This window comes from Penicillium vulpinum (assembly GCF_028829585.1).
Source record: "Penicillium vulpinum strain IBT 29486 chromosome Unknown utg000001l_segment0_segment0, whole genome shotgun sequence".
NCBI lineage: Eukaryota > Fungi > Ascomycota > Eurotiomycetes > Eurotiales > Aspergillaceae > Penicillium > Penicillium vulpinum.
This window is the reverse complement of record NW_026643241.1, coordinates 3264729-3283704: the sequence shown is the minus strand read 5'-3', so window position 1 is coordinate 3283704 and position 18976 is coordinate 3264729. Positions and strand designations below refer to the sequence as shown.

At 46.4% G+C, this 18976-nt stretch overlaps 9 protein-coding genes across 9 annotated transcripts; 6 read left to right on the top strand and 3 right to left on the bottom strand.

Moving 5' to 3' along the window:
* Positions 1-100: 100 nt before the first annotated feature.
* On the bottom strand, positions 101-589 carry N7479_001186 (putative small nuclear ribonucleoprotein SmG; the record flags this gene model as incomplete). The annotated part of the gene is made up of 4 exons (XM_057248883.1): positions 101-160; positions 222-296; positions 414-485; positions 560-589. The coding sequence occupies 4 exons, from the start codon at positions 587-589 to the stop codon at positions 101-103; spliced, it is 237 nt and encodes a 78-aa protein (XP_057113315.1).
* Positions 590-810: 221 nt separating this feature from the next.
* On the top strand, positions 811-2115 carry N7479_001185 (uncharacterized protein; the record flags this gene model as incomplete). The annotated part of the gene is made up of 2 exons (XM_057248882.1): positions 811-892; positions 971-2115. The coding sequence occupies 2 exons, from the start codon at positions 811-813 to the stop codon at positions 2113-2115; spliced, it is 1227 nt and encodes a 408-aa protein (XP_057113314.1).
* Positions 2116-4603: 2488 nt separating this feature from the next.
* N7479_001184 (uncharacterized protein) lies at positions 4604-5662 on the top strand (the record flags this gene model as incomplete). Its single annotated transcript, XM_057248881.1, has 1 exon — positions 4604-5662. The coding sequence occupies one exon, from the start codon at positions 4604-4606 to the stop codon at positions 5660-5662; it is 1059 nt and encodes a 352-aa protein (XP_057113313.1).
* Positions 5663-6205: 543 nt separating this feature from the next.
* Positions 6206-6714, top strand: N7479_001183 (uncharacterized protein; the record flags this gene model as incomplete). Its single annotated transcript, XM_057248880.1, has 3 exons — positions 6206-6228; positions 6261-6315; positions 6583-6714. 3 exons carry the CDS (start codon positions 6206-6208, stop codon positions 6712-6714), a joined length of 210 nt encoding a protein of 69 aa, XP_057113312.1.
* A 3297-nt stretch (positions 6715-10011) lies between these two features.
* On the top strand, positions 10012-11743 carry N7479_001182 (uncharacterized protein; the record flags this gene model as incomplete). The annotated part of the gene is made up of 2 exons (XM_057248879.1): positions 10012-11466; positions 11534-11743. 2 exons carry the CDS (start codon positions 10012-10014, stop codon positions 11741-11743), a joined length of 1665 nt encoding a protein of 554 aa, XP_057113311.1.
* A 432-nt stretch (positions 11744-12175) lies between these two features.
* N7479_001181 (uncharacterized protein) lies at positions 12176-12667 on the bottom strand (the record flags this gene model as incomplete). Its single annotated transcript, XM_057248878.1, has 1 exon — positions 12176-12667. One exon carries the CDS (start codon positions 12665-12667, stop codon positions 12176-12178), a length of 492 nt encoding a protein of 163 aa, XP_057113310.1.
* Positions 12668-15620: 2953 nt separating this feature from the next.
* N7479_001180 (D-mandelate dehydrogenase-like dehydrogenase) lies at positions 15621-16749 on the top strand (the record flags this gene model as incomplete). The annotated part of the gene is made up of 2 exons (XM_057248877.1): positions 15621-15927; positions 16010-16749. The coding sequence occupies 2 exons, from the start codon at positions 15621-15623 to the stop codon at positions 16747-16749; spliced, it is 1047 nt and encodes a 348-aa protein (XP_057113309.1).
* A 480-nt stretch (positions 16750-17229) lies between these two features.
* On the top strand, positions 17230-17514 carry N7479_001179 (D-isomer specific 2-hydroxyacid dehydrogenase NAD-binding; the record flags this gene model as incomplete). Its single annotated transcript, XM_057248876.1, has 1 exon — positions 17230-17514. The coding sequence occupies one exon, from the start codon at positions 17230-17232 to the stop codon at positions 17512-17514; it is 285 nt and encodes a 94-aa protein (XP_057113308.1).
* Positions 17515-17789: 275 nt separating this feature from the next.
* N7479_001178 (LITAF-like zinc ribbon domain-containing protein) lies at positions 17790-18629 on the bottom strand (the record flags this gene model as incomplete). The annotated part of the gene is made up of 3 exons (XM_057248875.1): positions 17790-18015; positions 18096-18305; positions 18355-18629. The coding sequence occupies 3 exons, from the start codon at positions 18627-18629 to the stop codon at positions 17790-17792; spliced, it is 711 nt and encodes a 236-aa protein (XP_057113307.1).
* Between the last annotated feature and the right edge of the window lie 347 nt (positions 18630-18976).

Below are 18976 nucleotides of genomic sequence, written 5' to 3'. Positions count from 1 at the left end.
GCATTAGATCTTTTCCCAGCACTCGGTGATAGAGTGGTGCCTATGTGCGTGCCCTTTCAATCAAAAGAAACGTCGTAGATCGTGTGTGTAGATGTGTGGCTTATTTATCGGTAATGCGCTCGAGGGCCTCGAGCATTACAACGGAGTTACCGCGGATGACCTGGTGGGACGAGGATCTGTTAGCGGGATTCCCAATACCTATAGATGAGGATTCAACGTACAATCATGCCAATGGCAGACTTCTCTCCGCCTTCCTTCTCCTCGAATGCCTCATCCAGGACAATGTTCATGAAGACCTGCGAAAGCATTGTTAGTTATTCTGCGCTTGATCGGTACGGCCGTCCTCCCACTCTTCCGGCGGGGGAGCTGCTATCCCAGTATCAAGATAGCTGGGTCAATAGGTGTGGACATACATCGTAGCCTCGAAGGATACCAATGACTTTGCGGTTGCCGTTCAGTTGGCAGAAGACCCGCTTCTCCATGTACTGCAGAAAAGACGCGACGTCAGCTGAGATCTCAGGACAGACAAAAAGAGCACGGATTCAGGAAAGGCACTAACCTTCTTCAATTCAGGCTGAGCTTGAGGCATCTTGGGCGAGTTGGTTGGGTATATTGGGGTTTGGCAAGATTCAAGTTACCGCAGTGGCTTTGGGAGTTTGGTGCAAGCTGGGCGGGAGAAATGATATTCCGGATATGAGATACGCGATAAGAGCTGCCCACTGTTCCAGGTGTGAAGCTCGCTCGCGCACTCACGCCACCAAGTTGAATCACTTTGTTTTCTGCAATATTGATTGCTACGTACTTCCAAAGATGAGTTCTAGATTTGCCAATCGCAGAAAGCCACGTAAGGTTGGCGGTGATGACGAAGAGGATGATGAAGGCGCTGTACCAGGTATGTGGGCTGAGAATACTTTTTTTTCTACATTAGATATCCGCCGATTAAGGTGAAATCTGACATGGAGATTTGCAGAGCCAGTTGTTAAGCGTCCAGCTGCCTTCAAGCCGAAGCAAAGATCTAAATTACAGTTATCCTTTGGGCCCGAGACGTCGATGAACGATGGAGACGAAGAGAGCGAAGTAGTCCTACCCAAGCGCCACGGTCTGGGGCGCAAGGCAATGGAAAGGGGTGCCGGTCCACTGCCTTCAGTCTCAGCTGAAAGGCTAACTGCCAGAGTCGGCCAAGACCCAGACCGGCCTACCTACAGTCATGACTACTTGAAGGAACTTCGCGATTCCACACCCTCAACGCCGAAGACAACCACCGACGACGAAACCAGCACGGCTGTGGATGTTGCAGCTAAGTTTGGTGAGATTATGACTGTTCCGGCACAAGCACACATTCCGAGCGAAGCCGAGATTCGGGAGAAAAAAGCCCGACGCGCACGCCTGGCCATGGAACACGGTGCGGAGGACGACGGCTTCATTTCCTTGGACGCCAACGATGCAGCCAACGTTGATGACTGGGATGCGGTTGCACGAGGGGAAAAGAAGGTCGAAGATACAAGGCTGGTTCGGGACGATGAGGACTTTGCGGAAGGGTTCGAAGCCTTCACTGAGGATGGCAAGATGGCGCTCGGGCGAAAGGCAGAGCGCGAGAAGAAGAGGAAGGACAGGGATGCAATGCGTGACCTCATTGAGGATGCTGAAGGTGTCTCCGATGAAGATGATTCTGACTTGGAGGAGAAGGCTGCCTATGAAGCCGCCCAGGTCCATGCGGCCATGGGTCGTGGCAAGTCAGGTGGTCTTGATCGTCCAAAGACTCCTCCCAAGGTGACATCTCTTCCACGACTTGCTAGCAGCTTTGAAAGATTACGCACGTCTTTGGCATCCATGGAAGTCTCGAAAACACAGATGATCAGCCGGATGGAGGAATTGAGAAAGGAGAAGGCAGATATCGCAATTCGTGAGGTAGAGATCCAGGCGATGATCAAGGAAGCCGGCGATAACTATGAGCGACTTAAGAAGGAAGCCGGTGTTGATCCGAAGGCAAAGCTCGATGCTTCCAGTGGAGCTTTAGAAAAGCCCCGAGGATTGGAAAGTATCGGTGCTCCTGTTCCGATTAGAGATACCTCAATGTCAGATTCCTCGGATTCTAGCTTTGAGGATTCTTCATAGCGCTTTCCTTCTTGTACCTGTACTTACCTGCTGGGCGGCCTGGGTGCTCAGCTTCACCTAGGTCGCTACCTGATTCCCTTGCATCGTCTTCGTGGAGTCACTCTTGTTTCCTTTTTATACCCAATGAACGAGTTTTGAATTGTATTTCCATCTTCATTTACCTCACTCTTCGGTTGCTTACCTTCTTTTACTGTTTTTTTTTTTTCTTCGAGCTATATATTAGATCCCCCAACCACTCTCAACCCGCCATTTAACCCCCATCATTAAAAGACAGCCCTGATTCGACGCCTCACTGACTGGCACGGACAGGTGTCTCGCAACACTGCAAATCGACTTGGTCGGGAGAAAAGTGAGATGGACAGTATCACTTCACTCTCAGGAAGCTGTTTACGGTCAACCAAACATCATCAGAACTTGTGGACCTCCGCCCGGACATTTCGGAGAAGACTTCTTCCCCGAATTCAGAACGAGAACCGGCGTAGGCGGGCAGGAGACAGCCAAGAGAGATATGGCACCGGTACGGACATGAAAAACCATCGTCATAGCGAACTACCTGAAAGATCTCGGTCCGCTAAAGAGTGTGCTCAGCTATTTCATCCTTGCAACTGCCTATCAACTCGCCCTTGAAGACTGTGGGTTTCTAGATCCTAGAGACTATATAACCTTGGTTTCAGGCCACTCTGCCGTACACGATCTCGCGCATTTTCCTTTTCGCAAGGCGGCCACTCGTCTGACGAACGAGTGACCTGCCGCACTTTCTAAATCATCCGTCAAGTGTGTCCAGTGCGGTACAGTTTGACTCTAAGAACAAGCTATCCCGTCATCTGCCTGGCTGTAGCACGACAACTTCGGCATGGTGCGAATGACCCCATCACCACACAAACAACTTCACAGTTAGAAACTTCAACGTGTGCCTTGATCGGATGATCCAACTGAACCTACTTATCCAGCATTATGCCCGAGCCATTGGGCAAGCTTTGGCGATTATGCGTTGGTCAGCAAACGTTGATTGTTAGAATGTTGGATTTCTACAGCATATGGGAAGAACAAATTGGACTTGATAGCTCATCCCGTGGGAGCAGCTTTTTAAAAACGACTCAGTTTACCCTTGTCAATCATTAGGCCTTACATTTTCAGTCGTCTGAAGTCTACAAGAACAGAGCGGGAGTGAATTTCAGCGACCAGTGAGTTTGACTATGGATTATTTGAGTTGATAGACTAACGCATTGCATTGACATTTTAGCTACTGATCTCCTAAGATCGTGACGAAGATTTCGTGGCGTTTGTGCCATTTCCGACGGAATACGCTACTCTCGGCTCGTCATTCCCCGCGATACATGAGCGAGGCTACTACATATCAGTCCCAGAAAAAGATCTGTGACTAGTGTTTATTTGCACAGAAGTTCCTTTGTAATGTGTTACAAAGATGAAAAAATTAGCCCAGGGAAATTGATGTTGGGATGAGAGTATCACTTCTGTCAATCCCCTAGGGTGGACACTTCATTATCTGGCTCAGCTGCTTCAGGGGAAGCCTTTGGCACCATAATTTGATAGTACTATCTTGGGTATCTCGCTGCAAATGATGCAACAGTTGTCTCACTTTCCTTTCCTGCTATTGAATGAAAACCAATGAGCCATAGGTAGAATTTTGTACTTAAATATGTCTACATTATGACGAGAACAGCCAATACCCTGAAACAGAGGTGCTCTAGTACCCCAACTATGTATATATTAGATGTTTTGAGGGAAAAGGGATCATCAAAAAAGGCGTATAAAAAAGACTTTCAAAAACGACTCCACAAAATATTCCCAATATTACGTGTCAGATCGATCGGGTTGTAGGAAGAAGCAGAGAGCGGTGAATTGGTCTCTCTACCTGCCATGCGTTGGACCCAACTTACATCTTACATCCATTGCCATTCGCTCCTGGTGAATTCCGATTAACTCCCATCGCAAGCCGTCTCGTTCATTCTGAAGTTGAGATGCGGACGGCTATAGGGGGTCTTTGCATTTTCCTAGGAATCGGATCCCACAGTACCGGCTTTAACGTCCGCTTCGACATCCGCGTGTATGTTATGCTCATTATCATTGGAGCAATGGTCAATTCGGTCACTCGAATTGTCAACAAGACGGTGCGGCTGGCCGAACCATCTGGTCGTTTGCCTATGATTTTCTCCTATTATGTACTCTGTACGGAGTACCTCAGCATTCTTGGAGACTCTCACTCTACCAGTTGACATATCTTGAACATGTCTTTCACACAGAAAAATACCCATCCTTTCCTTGTCGACAGTATTTACCTACATTTAGTGAGGGGTTCTAAGAGTTGTATCGTAAATACCGGATAAACTAACAAGCCGTTGTTTATTACATGCCCTCTAGGGCTAGTCTTCTAACAGTTGTTAGCTTGGTGCCCCGCGTCCAACCAACACCCCTGGAAATCGTTTTCTCCCTTGCTTCAAACTCCAGAATAGGCAATTGAAAGAGTATGGAAATTTTTGAGACTACCCTCCCCAATGGAGGTACAATCTCTGGACGATTCAATTTCCCGACTACATCCCCAACTTCCAACCATGTACCGCTGATCGTCTGCATTCATGGTGGCAGCTATGATGCGGAGTACTTTGATGCTGATGACGACCATTCCATTCTCAGTACCTCAGTACCGGCAAAAATACCCGTCATTTCCTTAACCCGGCCGGGTTACGGATCCAGTTCCACTGTCCCAATGGATGCCATGGATAAAGACACCACCTACGGCCAAGCCCAGGGAAAGTATCTGAATTCCACAGTACTACCATTCCTGTGGGAGCAGTACGGCAAAAGTTCCGGAGCAACAGGCATCGTGCTCCTGTCTCATTCTATTGGCGCGATGATCGCCATTATCGCAGCGGGATCCTATACGGGAACCGAAGGCTACCCACTGTCAGGACTTATCACATCCGGGATAAGCACCGAGCTGACTCCGGGACCGCGAGCAGTAATGCTTCATCTATTAAAGGAGACAACAGGCGTTGTGCAATTCGATGACAGCCCAAAGGATGCCATAATGCTGCAAATCCCCATGAATCAATTCACGGATGAAAAGATGTGTCGCCACACAAAGCGTCTGAATTGGCCTGTACCCCCGGGCGAACTCCACGATATCAACATGACTTGGCTAGATTATTGGCACGAGTACTCGGACCGAGTCACTGTTCCGGTCATGCATGTATTGGCTGAATTCGACGGGCTTTGGAGTTATTCTCCACAAGTACTGGAGGATTATAAGAACGCTTTCCCGAATAGTCCGCATATCATCAGTGAGGTGGTTCCAATGGCTCCTCATTGTATCGAGTTGAGCCTCCAGAGTAAACCTTGGTACATGAAGTGCTGTTCTTTCGCCATGCAGTGCGCTATTTGGGATGTTCTGCGGACAACCTTGCCTTCTCCTCCTCCTCCTGTGCCTGTGCAAAAAGAGGAAGAGGAAATTGACTCGGAGACCGAGGGCGCTCCCCGTCAGGGTGCTATCACCACCCTCGTCTATGCAACAACGCGTTATGAATAGTAGAGAACCTGAAAGAACTGTGTGTCGCATTGCGTACATGTACATAGAATGTTCTATCCATATGTGTATATATGTTTATCTTTGAATTAAAACCTTAGTAATCACTTGTAGATTATGAACATGAGCGATTTGGAATGACCAAGTCCACTTTGACCACTCCTAGCTGAGGTGTCTCACATCAAGTTTGGTATCTAGCCACACCTTCTGATTGCTTGGCTCCTAAGAATATGTCCGAAAGTAAAATCCAAAAGTGACGAAAAGTATCTTTTATTTTGTAGATATACAATACATGAGCTGTATATACAGGGATATTTTTATTCCGAGTGTCGAAGAGTGTAGGTCGTGCTACCGTTTTCCGGAAGCACTGTAATATTTGCACTATTATATATCCTGCACACTCTTTGGGAGATCAGGACGAGTACTGATTTGGTGTATATGGCGTATCGCCTACTCTGCCCTTAAGAAAGTCTCAGATCCTCGCTGATATTCAGAAATCTAACCTCATTTTGAGGATATTAGGGGAATGAACTAGTACAAATTAGGATGACTTTACTACCCATCAATCGGTACATTTATGACAAGATCACTAATTTGATAGCCGCTTGCTGCTTGGCATGGAGATCAAAAGGAAAGGGAAGAGATCACTGTGCTTAGTATGTGCTAGCTTTAAAAGAGAGATATATATATGAAGCTGGCAAGATGTTTTTATTGTCTAGTCTGCACACCAGCTTGCATTATTTTCTCTATGGTCTCTCTTTTGCCTTCCTCGAGAATTCTCCAGTTGCCTACTATGCACTCGCTCTTTCAGGAGCTCACAATATTTTACGCTTTTACGGCGATACTATAAACTGGTGATTGTGTAGCTTACCCATGATCTAATTTTACTAACATTGCTCTGTACTGACTGACTCTTTGACTAGTTGGTATCCCAGGACGACGAATATGGCCGGCGGAAGCGGGAACGCGACGAAGTGTTCAAACGTCTGGTCTCTGCACCGGGGATGACCGTCACTGATGATCTCTCTATGGCAACTCCTACCACTAAAGGATAACAATTTGAACTTTGAGCTCTATAGGGGCGCTAAATCTAGATCGGAATGTTATCTCATTGCCTTATTATATTTATGTAACATTTCCTCCTACTCTGTACTCTATTAAGCCGGCATGATAATGAGTTTATATTGCGTGATCTTTGTCAAATGAATAATGAAACAGCGATTTCCTCAATCCAGAGCGGGAATATCAAATCTTGTTAATTGATCAAGTTTTGATCCATAAGCAGCATCTCCCCTGAACCGCATAGAAGACTAGTTGAAATATTCCCGGCTCTAGGCGCCATAATTCAAGATCTGCAACTCTGAAAATAATGCATATTTCCCGAAACCTTGAGTGGAAGGTGAAATACTGTGAAACAAAAACCAACATGGTGTCACATTATGCCCGTTTAACTGGGAGTTGTTAGCGCAGTAACCGCGACAGTGTATAGCTACATGCCAGCAAGCCACGATCTGGAATGTAGTAGGCTGGATGATCCTCCCACATCTGAATTGACTCGTATGTCTCACATAGAGACCCATATACCTGGTATGCGACAAATAAAGTCTGTCTCTGTAAGGAAGGAGCCGAGTCACCATTTGTGGGCGTGGAAGAATCCCCCAGCTTCTATGTCTCAACTCCAAAAATATCACAGCTTTTTGGTCTTGTTCCTAGCCCAAGAGCCGATGCGCTTCATTTTATTTATGGGACATTTTAGTACAAGTATTCCAAATAAACTACACTAAAGCACAAACTAAAGTACCTACCCACAACCCCGGTATCCGGGATCCGCGAGCCCTAATTCAGCCAATCAATAACCAACAGATAACCAACGGACAACCAACAGGCTTCCGAGAGACCTCTTTCAAATTAGACAGCGCCAACCTCTCCTTGCTTTTTGACAGGTTTGTGGTTTTTCTAGCCTCTGGTTCTCCACTGATCATTCTTAGGTCCACTGTTCGTATCAACACAACTAATTCAGTTCTGTCTGTTTCCATCCCGCCCTTTCCCCAGCTTTGTTTCAGATTTTGTCTAGGTCTTAATGCCTGACATATAGGATAAATCTAGGTCATGGTGTCCATAAAATAATATTGACAACACAAGCAAATATGGTCTGCATATGCGTGAAATAGCGGTCGATCGGGCACCTGGAACCTGGAAAAAGGCAAATCCCAAAACCCCTAACGCAGAAACTCCACCGATATGTAACACCAACAGAACATTGCTTCAAAGAAAGGAAATTTCCTAGGAGCTTACCCACAGAATTAGGATTTGAGGTTCTCCCCCTAGCTAGGGGAGCGGATGGAACCTTTGCGCGTTCGTGCTGCTGCAGGCTCGTTTTCGATCTTTCCGGTTTCAACGCCACCTAGGCCATCCCATAGATCGTTGAATAAGCTTCTTTTCAATAGCACCGTTTTTAGGACGTTGAAGATCCGGGGAAAAGGGGCCCGGAGGATTTTCTTTTACTAGGGTTTGCGATGTTTGATTTATATTTCTCTCGGCAGTTGTGGTCGTTAGTTCCTTTTTTTTTTGTTTTTGCTTTAACATGATCTTACTTTATTCTAAAAATAACCTAACAGAAAGCACTGTGGCTGGTATCAGGTCGATTTTCAACACTCAATCTCATAGGACCTTCGATGAACTCATGTTGGCGCGAGGAACTCCTGTGTTGGACGCTAGAGCCTCAAAATACTAGATAGGTCAAGTCCGTCGGCAAAATCCTCTCCAACCAGCCTCCAACCAGGAAATTTCCCGTGCTGCTATCCTGTTTATTTTGCTTTTTTTAAAGCAGGTTGGATTGGCCCCTTTGGCCTGATTGGCTTGATTCGCCCGGATGCCACTTAGCCTTCCCCAGAAGCTCTCTGTAACTACCCGCCCAGGATGGAACATTCCGAAACCGCCCGAGCCACTGCCAAGTCATGGAGATTTACACAGTTTGTCGATCAGGTAGACCTGCAGACGGGTGCATAGCCCTAATCAGGGTTGTACATGGTGGACATCAGTTATGTCCGCGGCATACTATGTTGGGACCGTTACCAACGGGGATGCAGTTCCGGGGACAATTCACCCAGCCTTGAGTATGGAATAAAATATAGCCATGAGGGAAAGAAAATAAATATTGAACGCAGTTATATTTTGTTGAGCCTAACGGCTGGAAGGGATGACCTTCTTAAGCCGTCGAGAATACAACCAGTCCACTATTCGCTCTCGTTTCACTTCTCTTCTAGACATACATCTCCTTCCCGTAGTATCGAGGTTAAGTCAAGAGATGACGCTAGACAATAGAGGAAATATCTGAAACGCTCGGCAAGTGGATCATGAGTATACGACTGGGGTCCCGCGGGTTTCCAGACCTAGGATTTCTGACGTGGCTAGGGTTCAGGTATCCCTGAATATCAACCCATGTCTATATTTCTCTTTATTTCTCTCTGTTCCCTCCAGACACCCAGAACAGGCCGAGATCTTTCTCGTTCATCTAGTAATGGCACGGGCCTCGGTTGAGATTAAACGGGCCGAGAGGTTGAAATGAGCTGGCGGAATGATAGACATGGTTCATGTGTACTGGCTAGGTCAATTCATATTGTCTATTAAAAGACTCCGATGATATCTCCCCTAGCATGGATATGTCTCCCAACACATTGATATAAGCTTGACACGATTCCTTCCCCCATCCTCGACTTCCAACTTTTATACTGTCTCTCAAACAATCTCTCCTTGTTGGCAACCTGCAACCTGAGATATCGACCTGATAGAAATTTAGACCTTCACCTCCTTTCCACTAACGGCCGAATTCCCGACAAATCTGAGACCGCATTGCATTCAACGGCTCGACTTACAGCCCAATCCCCATCAAGGCCGGTCTCTTAAAAGCCGCACAGCTGTAGCTTTTCGCAGAATAACTGCTACTCAGGAGCTACTCAGAGCTTGCCTCTATTCATTACGTTTATCCAAAGAGGCTTCTGCACTGCACATCTCTTGTGGGATCGTCTTCTGGAAGTCAGCTGCGTGCCATCATATTCATACAGTGAGTGATGCCCAATCAGTTCTGACAGTTCTGGTGAAACCTCTCCATATACAACAAAGCGTTAACCTCTCATAACGGTCAGCCCTGCAGGTCTCCTCGAAGTCTCCACATTATATCCGGTGTGTACTGGCGGACAAAGAGGAAACCTCCGGGATATCGGTCTTCCACACCCAGCGACAACCCGCGTACAACACTCTCCAGCAATTGCGGTGAAGTGTGGAAGACAATAACCACTCTATTCTTGCTCACTATACTCTTTTTATAATTCTATTTTTATTTTCTGGTCGAAATGGTGGACGTGCTGGCTATTTCTGGGGCACCGAAGTCATGGATGGCCCATCCGAAGGAGTACACTGAGTTGCCTGAACTGATTTCCGCCTACTCATCGGGCTGGAGTTCAGATTATTTTGATAAACAATTTTCCTCTTCCCCCACAGATTGGTATTCAGTCTTCTACCCATCCACAACACATTCCCATTTGGACTTTCATTTGCTGCATCACTCTTCCACAACTATTCAAACACAACAACTACCTAAAAAACTCACTAGAGCGATGATGGACCAACAGCGTTTGCCCAGACAGCCCATGTCTCTCATGGATGATAGGCGCTACTTGCCACTCCGAGTGGAAGATCCTTGCGCGACTGCGTATTCGCAGAGCGTCTCTCCATTCATGACGCGTCTCGACCTGAACAGCACTCTTTCAAGCAATGGAAGCTCTTACTGCGAATTTGATCTTGAGTCACTTGAGCACTTTGACGAGCCTTTCACCACTCGCGCGGGGGAAACACATGCTGGGCTGGTTCATCCAATACCACGGAGCAATATTTCCATGGTGACTAGCAACTCCTTCCTCTTGAACACCGATGAAATACCTTTTTCTCCACCCTCGGAACTCCCAGATAATTCATGGAGTGAGCAAGCCATTTTCAACACTCACTTCAATATTCCAAACCAAAATAGCGCCAACTACCCCATGGGCACACCCTTCAATCCTCACTCACACAATGCACATCTGGCGCAATCCATCACTCCTCCAAATGCAAAACCTGTGAATTATCACGAGGATATATCGTGGCCTGTTTGTCAACCAGCCGACGCGACTGATATCTGCTATCCTACTCGTGACCCCAATGTCTCGTCGGCGGAGGGCAGCTGGCACACCCACAACGCATACAGTGCACCTTGGCCTGTCACCAATGCTTACACCTGCCCGAACGAGTGCAATGAGCCTTTTTCCCATGTCTATGGAATGAGCAGTGCACAATCTATGCTTTCTTTTGGTCCTACACCCGTGCCTTTGGGCTCATCAGCGCCCATGGTCCACCAGTCCTATCTGCCTACTTCTGTGCCCTATGTAATCTCCATCGAGGCATCTAAATACCACCTCACGCCCCAGCCAATGTACCTTCCAAGCACACAGCCAGTTCCCTCTGACACAGAATTTGGATCCCCAGACCAGAAATCAGCAAACAGCCTCAGTCCATCCTTCTCCGCCTCAAGCAACGAAGCAAAATCCCCACAGCAGAGTGGAGAAGGCCAAAGCAGGGTTGAAGGAGGCTCGCACTACAGCAACGAGCGGAACTCATTCCTTATCGACTGCAAGCGTCGCGGACTATCATACAAGGACATCAAGCGAGTTGGCGGCTTCAAGGAGGCGGAGTCTACACTCCGAGGCCGATATCGCACTCTTACCAAGTCCAAAGACCAGCGAGTACGAAAACCTAAATGGCAGGACAAGGATGTGAGCTACCAAACTTTTCTTTGTTTGTTTCTAAAATAAGCCAGACTAACATGATCCTAATCTATAGATCCGACTCCTTTGCGAAGCCGTCAGAACTCACGCCGAAACACAAGATGTGTATAACTCATTGACCAATATCAATATGAACATGAATGAGCCACCGAAAGTATCCTGGAAAAAGGTTGCCGAGCACATTTGGAAAAATGGGGGATCTTACCATTTTGGAAATGCGACTTGCAAGAAGAAGTGGTGCGAGATTCACAACATTACTCTTTGATTTGATCATTGGATTAGTCCCTTTCGAAGTAGGGGTGGTTGGTTAATTGGTATCCCTTTTCTTTTGATATGAAATATGTTTGTCTTTTTATTCACATTCAGCTGGTCTGAGTCTCTGTATTGTAGCGTTGCCTCGTCTCTGTATACTGTTTCTTTTGGTTGTTGTTCTGGATATTGGAATTCAATGTTTTATTTACACATAATTAACATTATAGTTACAACAAATTGCTAGGTCATATCGAATGTGATAAATCCATAATTTTATCGGGATCTATCGGAATGGAACTTGTCCTCTTCACCCTCGACCTTAGGACCGGAGGCTTGGTATGATGCCTGAGGATTATAAATGCAGTGCAAATGGCAAAACAAAACAAAATAACGAAAATTAGTTCTACGCAGAGCAACCCAGAGCAAAAGAAGCCATTACAGGCTTTCAGAAACCAGAGGCAAGACGTTCCAAGAGTGGAGCAAGCATCCACGGTGCATCCGTTGGCCCCAGGTGAATCAGGAAAGTTTCCAGGAGAACCTCTCTCGTGAGGTTATCCTCTATGCGACATAGATGGAGGCCGAGCAGTACCTTAGCGTCCTCGATTCCTAATGCAAGTCTGTTCCTCTCTCCGTCGAGGCTGCTTCCGAGGGCATCCCTGCGGTCTACCATGACCGCGAGCTGGGTAATCCCACTGAGTATCTGCTTTTCAGCAGTCTCCCGCCGTAGGGGAGCAATACCCTGGATGGGAATTGTCCCACCTTCGCTGGTGTGTACTGCCATAGACTCATATGAGAGCGACAGGGAGACGGAATCGGAGGAGTTGTAGGTGCCTGACGAGACTAAGGTTGTAGCGGAGGATGAAAAAGAGGCAGAGGATGATGATGAGGAGGATGAGAAAGAAGACAAGGAGGTGGTATTGGAAGTTGAGGAACTCATTGCAGTTGAATGGCACGGCGTAATCTTTTGTTATTTGTAAAGGTTGGCAGAGTTAAAAGTATTGGTAGTTGGCCAGTGTCGGTGAAAGTGTTGGGGGAGTCGAGGAAATGTAGGAAGCAGGGAGTCCGAGGAATATAAGGCATAAATAATGCTCAAAGTAGGATTAACACTAGGCTATATAATTACGGGATACGGAGTAGGAGGCCACCAGAGTTGCCTTTGGTGGTCTTGAATCTATTGTTAGTATCGAGTTGGAACAACACTCTTACATCAGTAGTATGTAGTGAGGTATCAATGAGAATTTTCCACACTAGAGCCTTGTCAATGTGGTATTTAATTTCCACAATCTACAATCAGCTCTTTTCTGAGTTAACTATCAGTTATCAACGTATGTCTCATATAAGCGATGGAAAGTATGTGAGGCAATCAATTTCACTTCACTTTTCCTATCACTCATTACCATCAAACTCCTTACTCTAGACCTAAGTTGTATAATACTCTAGCACCTTCATTCTTTTCTTTTCATTTGTACTATGAGCATTTTTCTATTTCTCACTCTAACTTATACATCCTTTAGTAGCTCTGCCTTCAGGGGAAGCTCGACTATACCTACTCGTTAGAATACAACCACGCGGTTAAATATTTATTTTTTCCTTTTTGGCAGTGAGATACGATATTGTTTGCTTATTCATATACTCACCTTCCTATCACTGGCTCTTCAAAGCCTTGACCGGGCAGGTATCAATTAGACCTCATCAACTATCTCTCCTTCACCTGACCATACCACTTATCATCCATCCTTCGCATTTTTCTTGCATCAATTATCTACTGTCTTCAAAGTTTTTCAGACTCATCATTGTGTTCACTACCAATCTTCTGACCTTTATTATCCTCTTACTGAGATGCCCTACTTTATTGCATTACCTCAGAGGTTACTAGTTCTCTCCTAAACACTTAATTCTGTATAAAGTCGTCCTCCAAGTCTCGTGAAAGCAGATTATTTTGGCAGACTCAATGAAATGTGATATGGAACGGCATGGAGCTTCTAATGAACATGCGTTCGCCCAACGAGCGTGCCACAGACGGTATGTGGTAGCCGTGCAAATCGTGCAGAGAATCTCTGAACTACGAAATCAAGTGGATCGCCGTCACCACATAGTAAACTACCGTCGACTGGACCCTGACCATTTCGAGGCACCTTGTTCCCTAGATCGATCGTGAAACTTTCAATATCATGCAAATAATCCGGGCTGTTCTTGATAACAATACAGATCAATATCTTCTTACGGTAATCTTTCAGGGCCTCATTAGCAGCGCCTTATCCTAATGAGAACTATGGGGGTACAGGGAGTTCAAGACTTTGTCTATGTTATGTCGCAATATATATATCGGAGCCTGGAATATCTGACAATGAGCCAGTCGATATTCCAAAATTGACACCTGGTGATATTGGCTACATACCTAACGGGTGGATTGATGCTATGAACTATGCCAAGAAAGAGAAATGACTGCATGCAGCTCATAAAGAGGTGTAGGCTCAAATCAAAAACGGAACATAGCGCGCAACTGATCGCAAGTCTAACAAGACTGGAAGAAAGCTGCTTACGCTTCGCTGGGTTTTCGATATCAAGAAAGATAATGGACATTACAAAGCTCGTCTTGTCGCCCGTGGCTTTAATCAAGTGGTAGGCGTTAACTTCCTATAAATTCTATACCGTTGTCGCTAAGCTAATAAGTTGCAAAGACTTTTGGGCATTTGCTGCTACGCTTGATTGGCGGCTCCACTACCTAGATATCAAGACTGATTCCTTGAATGCAGATATCAAAGAAGCAATTCATGTTGAGCTTCCTAAAAATCACACTTGGCCATCCATACGAGGGCTCGATGGCCCTATAAGTACACTGATATTGAGTTTCGAAAGAATGCTCTCGCCAATCTACGGCACAATGCGATACATATATGAAAATTTCCTTGGGTGGAGATAGATTTGCTAGCATGATTGATACATAAGTGTAGGGTATGAAGTAGTTACGATTTAGCGCGTTTAGCCGATTATGAAGTGAATATGCTAGCATAATCCAATTTAGGCACCGTATGATAGGCTAGTGCGCTAACTTATATCTGCTTCTTACCCTGCATTTGAGTAAGGTATCTATTGTACCAGCATATCCACCCACACTTGGAATAATGCTCTTCTACCTACCAAGGAGTGATTATTTTCAGCCCAATTTGGTCAAGCTTGTTTCGCTATATCGTACAACCTCGATCTAGGTATGTCCGACTAGGCATCAAAGAATGTGCCAGCAAATCAAGAATTCAAGCAACAGCAACCTTCGGCTAATTTCGAATCGACAAATTTCACGTTGTGGATTTGCAGCTTACCCAACCTTATGAGGTCGCAATGAGGTAATGTGGGGATCTACAACAGTAGAAATCGTGAAAACACGGGTGATATCGCAGGAAGCGCATGACTTGGGTAGTTGGATGGATGGCTTGGGGTAACATGGCTTGGTATTCCGCTGCTTTTCCTTTTTGCCTGGGTTTTTGCATTCCAAGTCATTTTATGCAAGGTAGTCAGACCAACAGCTTTTCTAATTTAGAAATACAACAATATTCCCTTTCTCCTTGGACTTTCGTTTGGTATACTTAACATTTTCATCAATTCATAATTGCCTCGGTGGTTGAGATGTCGGATTTCATTAGCCGGCGCATCGATACCCGGGCGGTCGCTCAATAGCCGTGTCATAGAACTGGCAATAGCCGCGATGAGCATCCATAGAAGAGTCGGAAACAATTATTTTAACTCATTCCGCCTTGCCAGCTTAGGAATAAAATTCTTATAACAAAGTTCTACATAATCTCTCATTATCGTTGCCCGAGACGTCATTATATACCCCTAAACCCTTATTCCAACTACCGATCCGATCTATACAACCCGAAGCAACCACCAACATGGTCAAACCAATTGTTCTCCAACTCGGCGACGACATCCGCTGGAATCACGACCTACTCAGCAAGTTTCAAGATGTCTTCGAGATCCGCCGGTCCTACAGCATGTCTCGGCCGGAGTTTATCCGAGCCCTGAAAGAGCGCAAATTCGGTGACTTCTTCGCCATCTACCGCCCATTTTGGAATACCGGAGGTGAGATGGGAAACTGGGATGAGGAACTTATCTCTCTGCTCCCAGATTCTTGCAAGATCTATGCCAGTGCTGGTGCCGGATTTGATTGGGTCAATACTGCAGCTCTAGCGAAGAAGGGTATGTATACAATTGCACAAGACGATTCTGAAAGCAAAGGCCAGAGAAAGAGAAAGCAGCTGACAAGTTTCAATCTATCTAGGAGTTGTTTACTGCAATGCTGCAGCAGCATGCACAGAATCAGTGGCCGATGCCGCAATCTGGCTTATCATCTCCACATTCCGTCTCTTCTCCTGGTCACACATTGCCGCACGCACACTGGATGCCGATGCATTTGTCGATGCAAACCGCAATCTGGCAATGGTCTCGCATAATCCCAATGGCCACACACTTGGAATCATTGGATTTGGACAAATTGGACGGCGCACCGCCGAAAAGGCCTTCCTAGCCATGAACATGAAGATTCATTATTATGATATCGTTCAGATGCCTGCACACCTCGAAGCTGTCTCAAAAGCCACATATCACAAGAGCATGGACAGCCTGCTCGCCATCTCAGACTGCGTCATGGTTGCTACACCGTTTAGTGGAGAGACACTCCTCAACGCATCTCTACTAGCGAAGATGAAGACTGGATCTCGCCTCATCAACATCGCTCGTGGAAAGTTGCTTGACGAGGGTGCCCTTATTGATGCACTTAAGAGCGGCAAGCTCGCTGCTGCTGGACTGGATGTTCACTACGATGAGCCGCACGTTAATCCCGAGCTTGCAAGCATGAAGAATGTTGAGATGATGTCGCATAATGCTGGTGCTTCGGTGGACGCACACATCGGGTTTGAGAGACTGGGTATGGAGAACATCCTTGCTTTCCATCAGACTGGAAAGGCTGTCACTCCTGTTAATGCCCATCTGGTTGCTAAAGCCACTGGATCTAAGCTTTAGAAAGTGTTATATTGAATGTACGATTGTCCATGAGCCTTGTTAGCTTGCTTGGTCTCACGACATCCATGAACTTCTTATACTGTATGGCTTGTTCCCTCGATGCGACGGCCACCCTTGTATCGTTTCCACTGAAGGTTGCGCGTTGCCCACCGTCGTAACGATAAGCTTATGGATTAGTATTTATTCGTGAGATGTTGCAAAACGGGTTTTCTTCCTTACATCCGTGTACCATCCATCCATCCAATCTGTCCTCGGCATACCAATTACTTCTTCAATCCTTTGTCTGAAACGTCATTCAAGCTCTTGATCTTGCCGCGTGTGATACTCCACGCCAACCCTCATACCTCAACCCACCTCTCCTTCCTGTGCGGCTGTTGACGCCACCGCAAAGTATGTACACATCAATTGAGACACATGCTCTTCAGCAGTCTCATTCCATGCATGAAAAATATCAAACATATGCTAACTTACTTAATAAGGATGAGTGGCGTCCAGTCCACCCCCAACACCCTCACCGAGCGCCAGTTCCTTGAGCGGGAAATGATGAATCTGGGGGATTGCATCCTGCGCCGTGAGCGCCTCGCAGAAAGCCTCCCTGTCAATCTCGAGGAGTTTGAGGAGTTGGGCCGCCACATCGCGGAGGCCAAGGTGGAGATTGCCAAGCAAATCCGCCGCGTTGAGGACCCCTGGGTCTCCGACGGCCTGCAGCGGTTCTACCTTGTGATGATTGGGAACATGCCCAATAGGGATGGGACTATGCCGTGAGAGGGACGGGGGGGGGGGGTGTTATGGTTCGGACCCTGGCCCATGCTGGCGTGGGCCAGGGTCCATATGAATGAAATTCAATTGCTTCTTCAGACTTCATATTCCATTAGATGATAGTAAGATAAAGTAAATCTGAGAATAAATGCATGTACATCTCAGAGTAAACAAATCTAAGCATGAGATATATCTCAGAGTAAAATAAAAAGGTATCAAACAAAGCAAACCCGTGAGAGCAGTACATATCCTTCACTCCTTAAACATTGTAGATCGTCATCCTAGTTCTTCTTAACAGCCTCTGGTGGTTGAATGTGCCCTGGTGCTTCAATAATGGCGCCGGGGGAGTCAGGCCCAAATGTCTGTACCGGGCCCTCGTGAGGGTGAATAGCAACTTGCACGCCACAATTTGAACAATAGTGATGCGAGTCGTGGCACATTTCCATGCAAAATGGTAAAAATGCACAGATAATGCCACCTAAGAGACAGCAACAGGCGGCAGCCATACTGTAAATTGAAAGATTAGTATGTTCCGAAGTAAAACAGATCAAAACGTGAAGTGAAGATAGAGATAGACCAATGCTTACGTTGTGGAACTGGTGCTCTCTTTGTTGACCCTGGTCTGAACCTCGTGGAAACAAAACGGACAACTGATCCGTCCGGGATCTTCGCCAAGTTTGGCCAGTGGAATGACTCTCTGCGCAACTGGAACTTGTGGTCCGACTGGTGTGCCTTTCTCGGTGGTTTGTGGCAATGTGACTGCCGGTGCAGGAGTCGTTATTGCGTCTTTGTCGTATCTGTTTTCGCGTTAGCTTAGGCCTATTTTGTTTGGGTCGGAAATCATACTCATCGTATTGTGGGGGAGGTCCAATCTCTGCCGGTATGATCGCCATTGGGTCCGTTGCCGGCAATGATCTTGTTGTGGCTGTGACTGGCTCCGGTGTCGGCGTAGCTTCAGGTACTGTGGGCAACGCTGCGGGTGACTCTGTCGGCACCGCTGTGGGCGAAGTTGTGCCATCAACCGGCACCGTTTTTGGTACAGTTGCAGCTTCTACTGCAGAATCTGTAGTTGGTTCAGTGGCCGGTGGAATGGGTACGATCGACTCTTTGTTGTGGTCCATGGTGGGCAATCTGTATGTAGCTTGATATTTAAGAAAAGAAAAGTACCAAAGATCAATAATAAGTCCAAGGCTGTTCTTCTTAAATATTGACAGAGTCAGAATATGGGAGCTAAAATCAGTACGAAGAACACAGTGGGTCAAGGGTAATTTGAGGCTTAAAGGCCATAAACAGCATAGACCCAAGGGGCCCATATGGCCAATAAAGGAGGCAATATCAGCCGACGGAATTTCAAAGTCTTCCTGGCCAATCAGGATGCACTTTTATAGATCACATGGGTTTCAAGCTTGGCCCGTGTCTGCGCCCCAAATCAGTGCCCTGGTCACAGCCTCCCCTAGTGAGCTTTAGC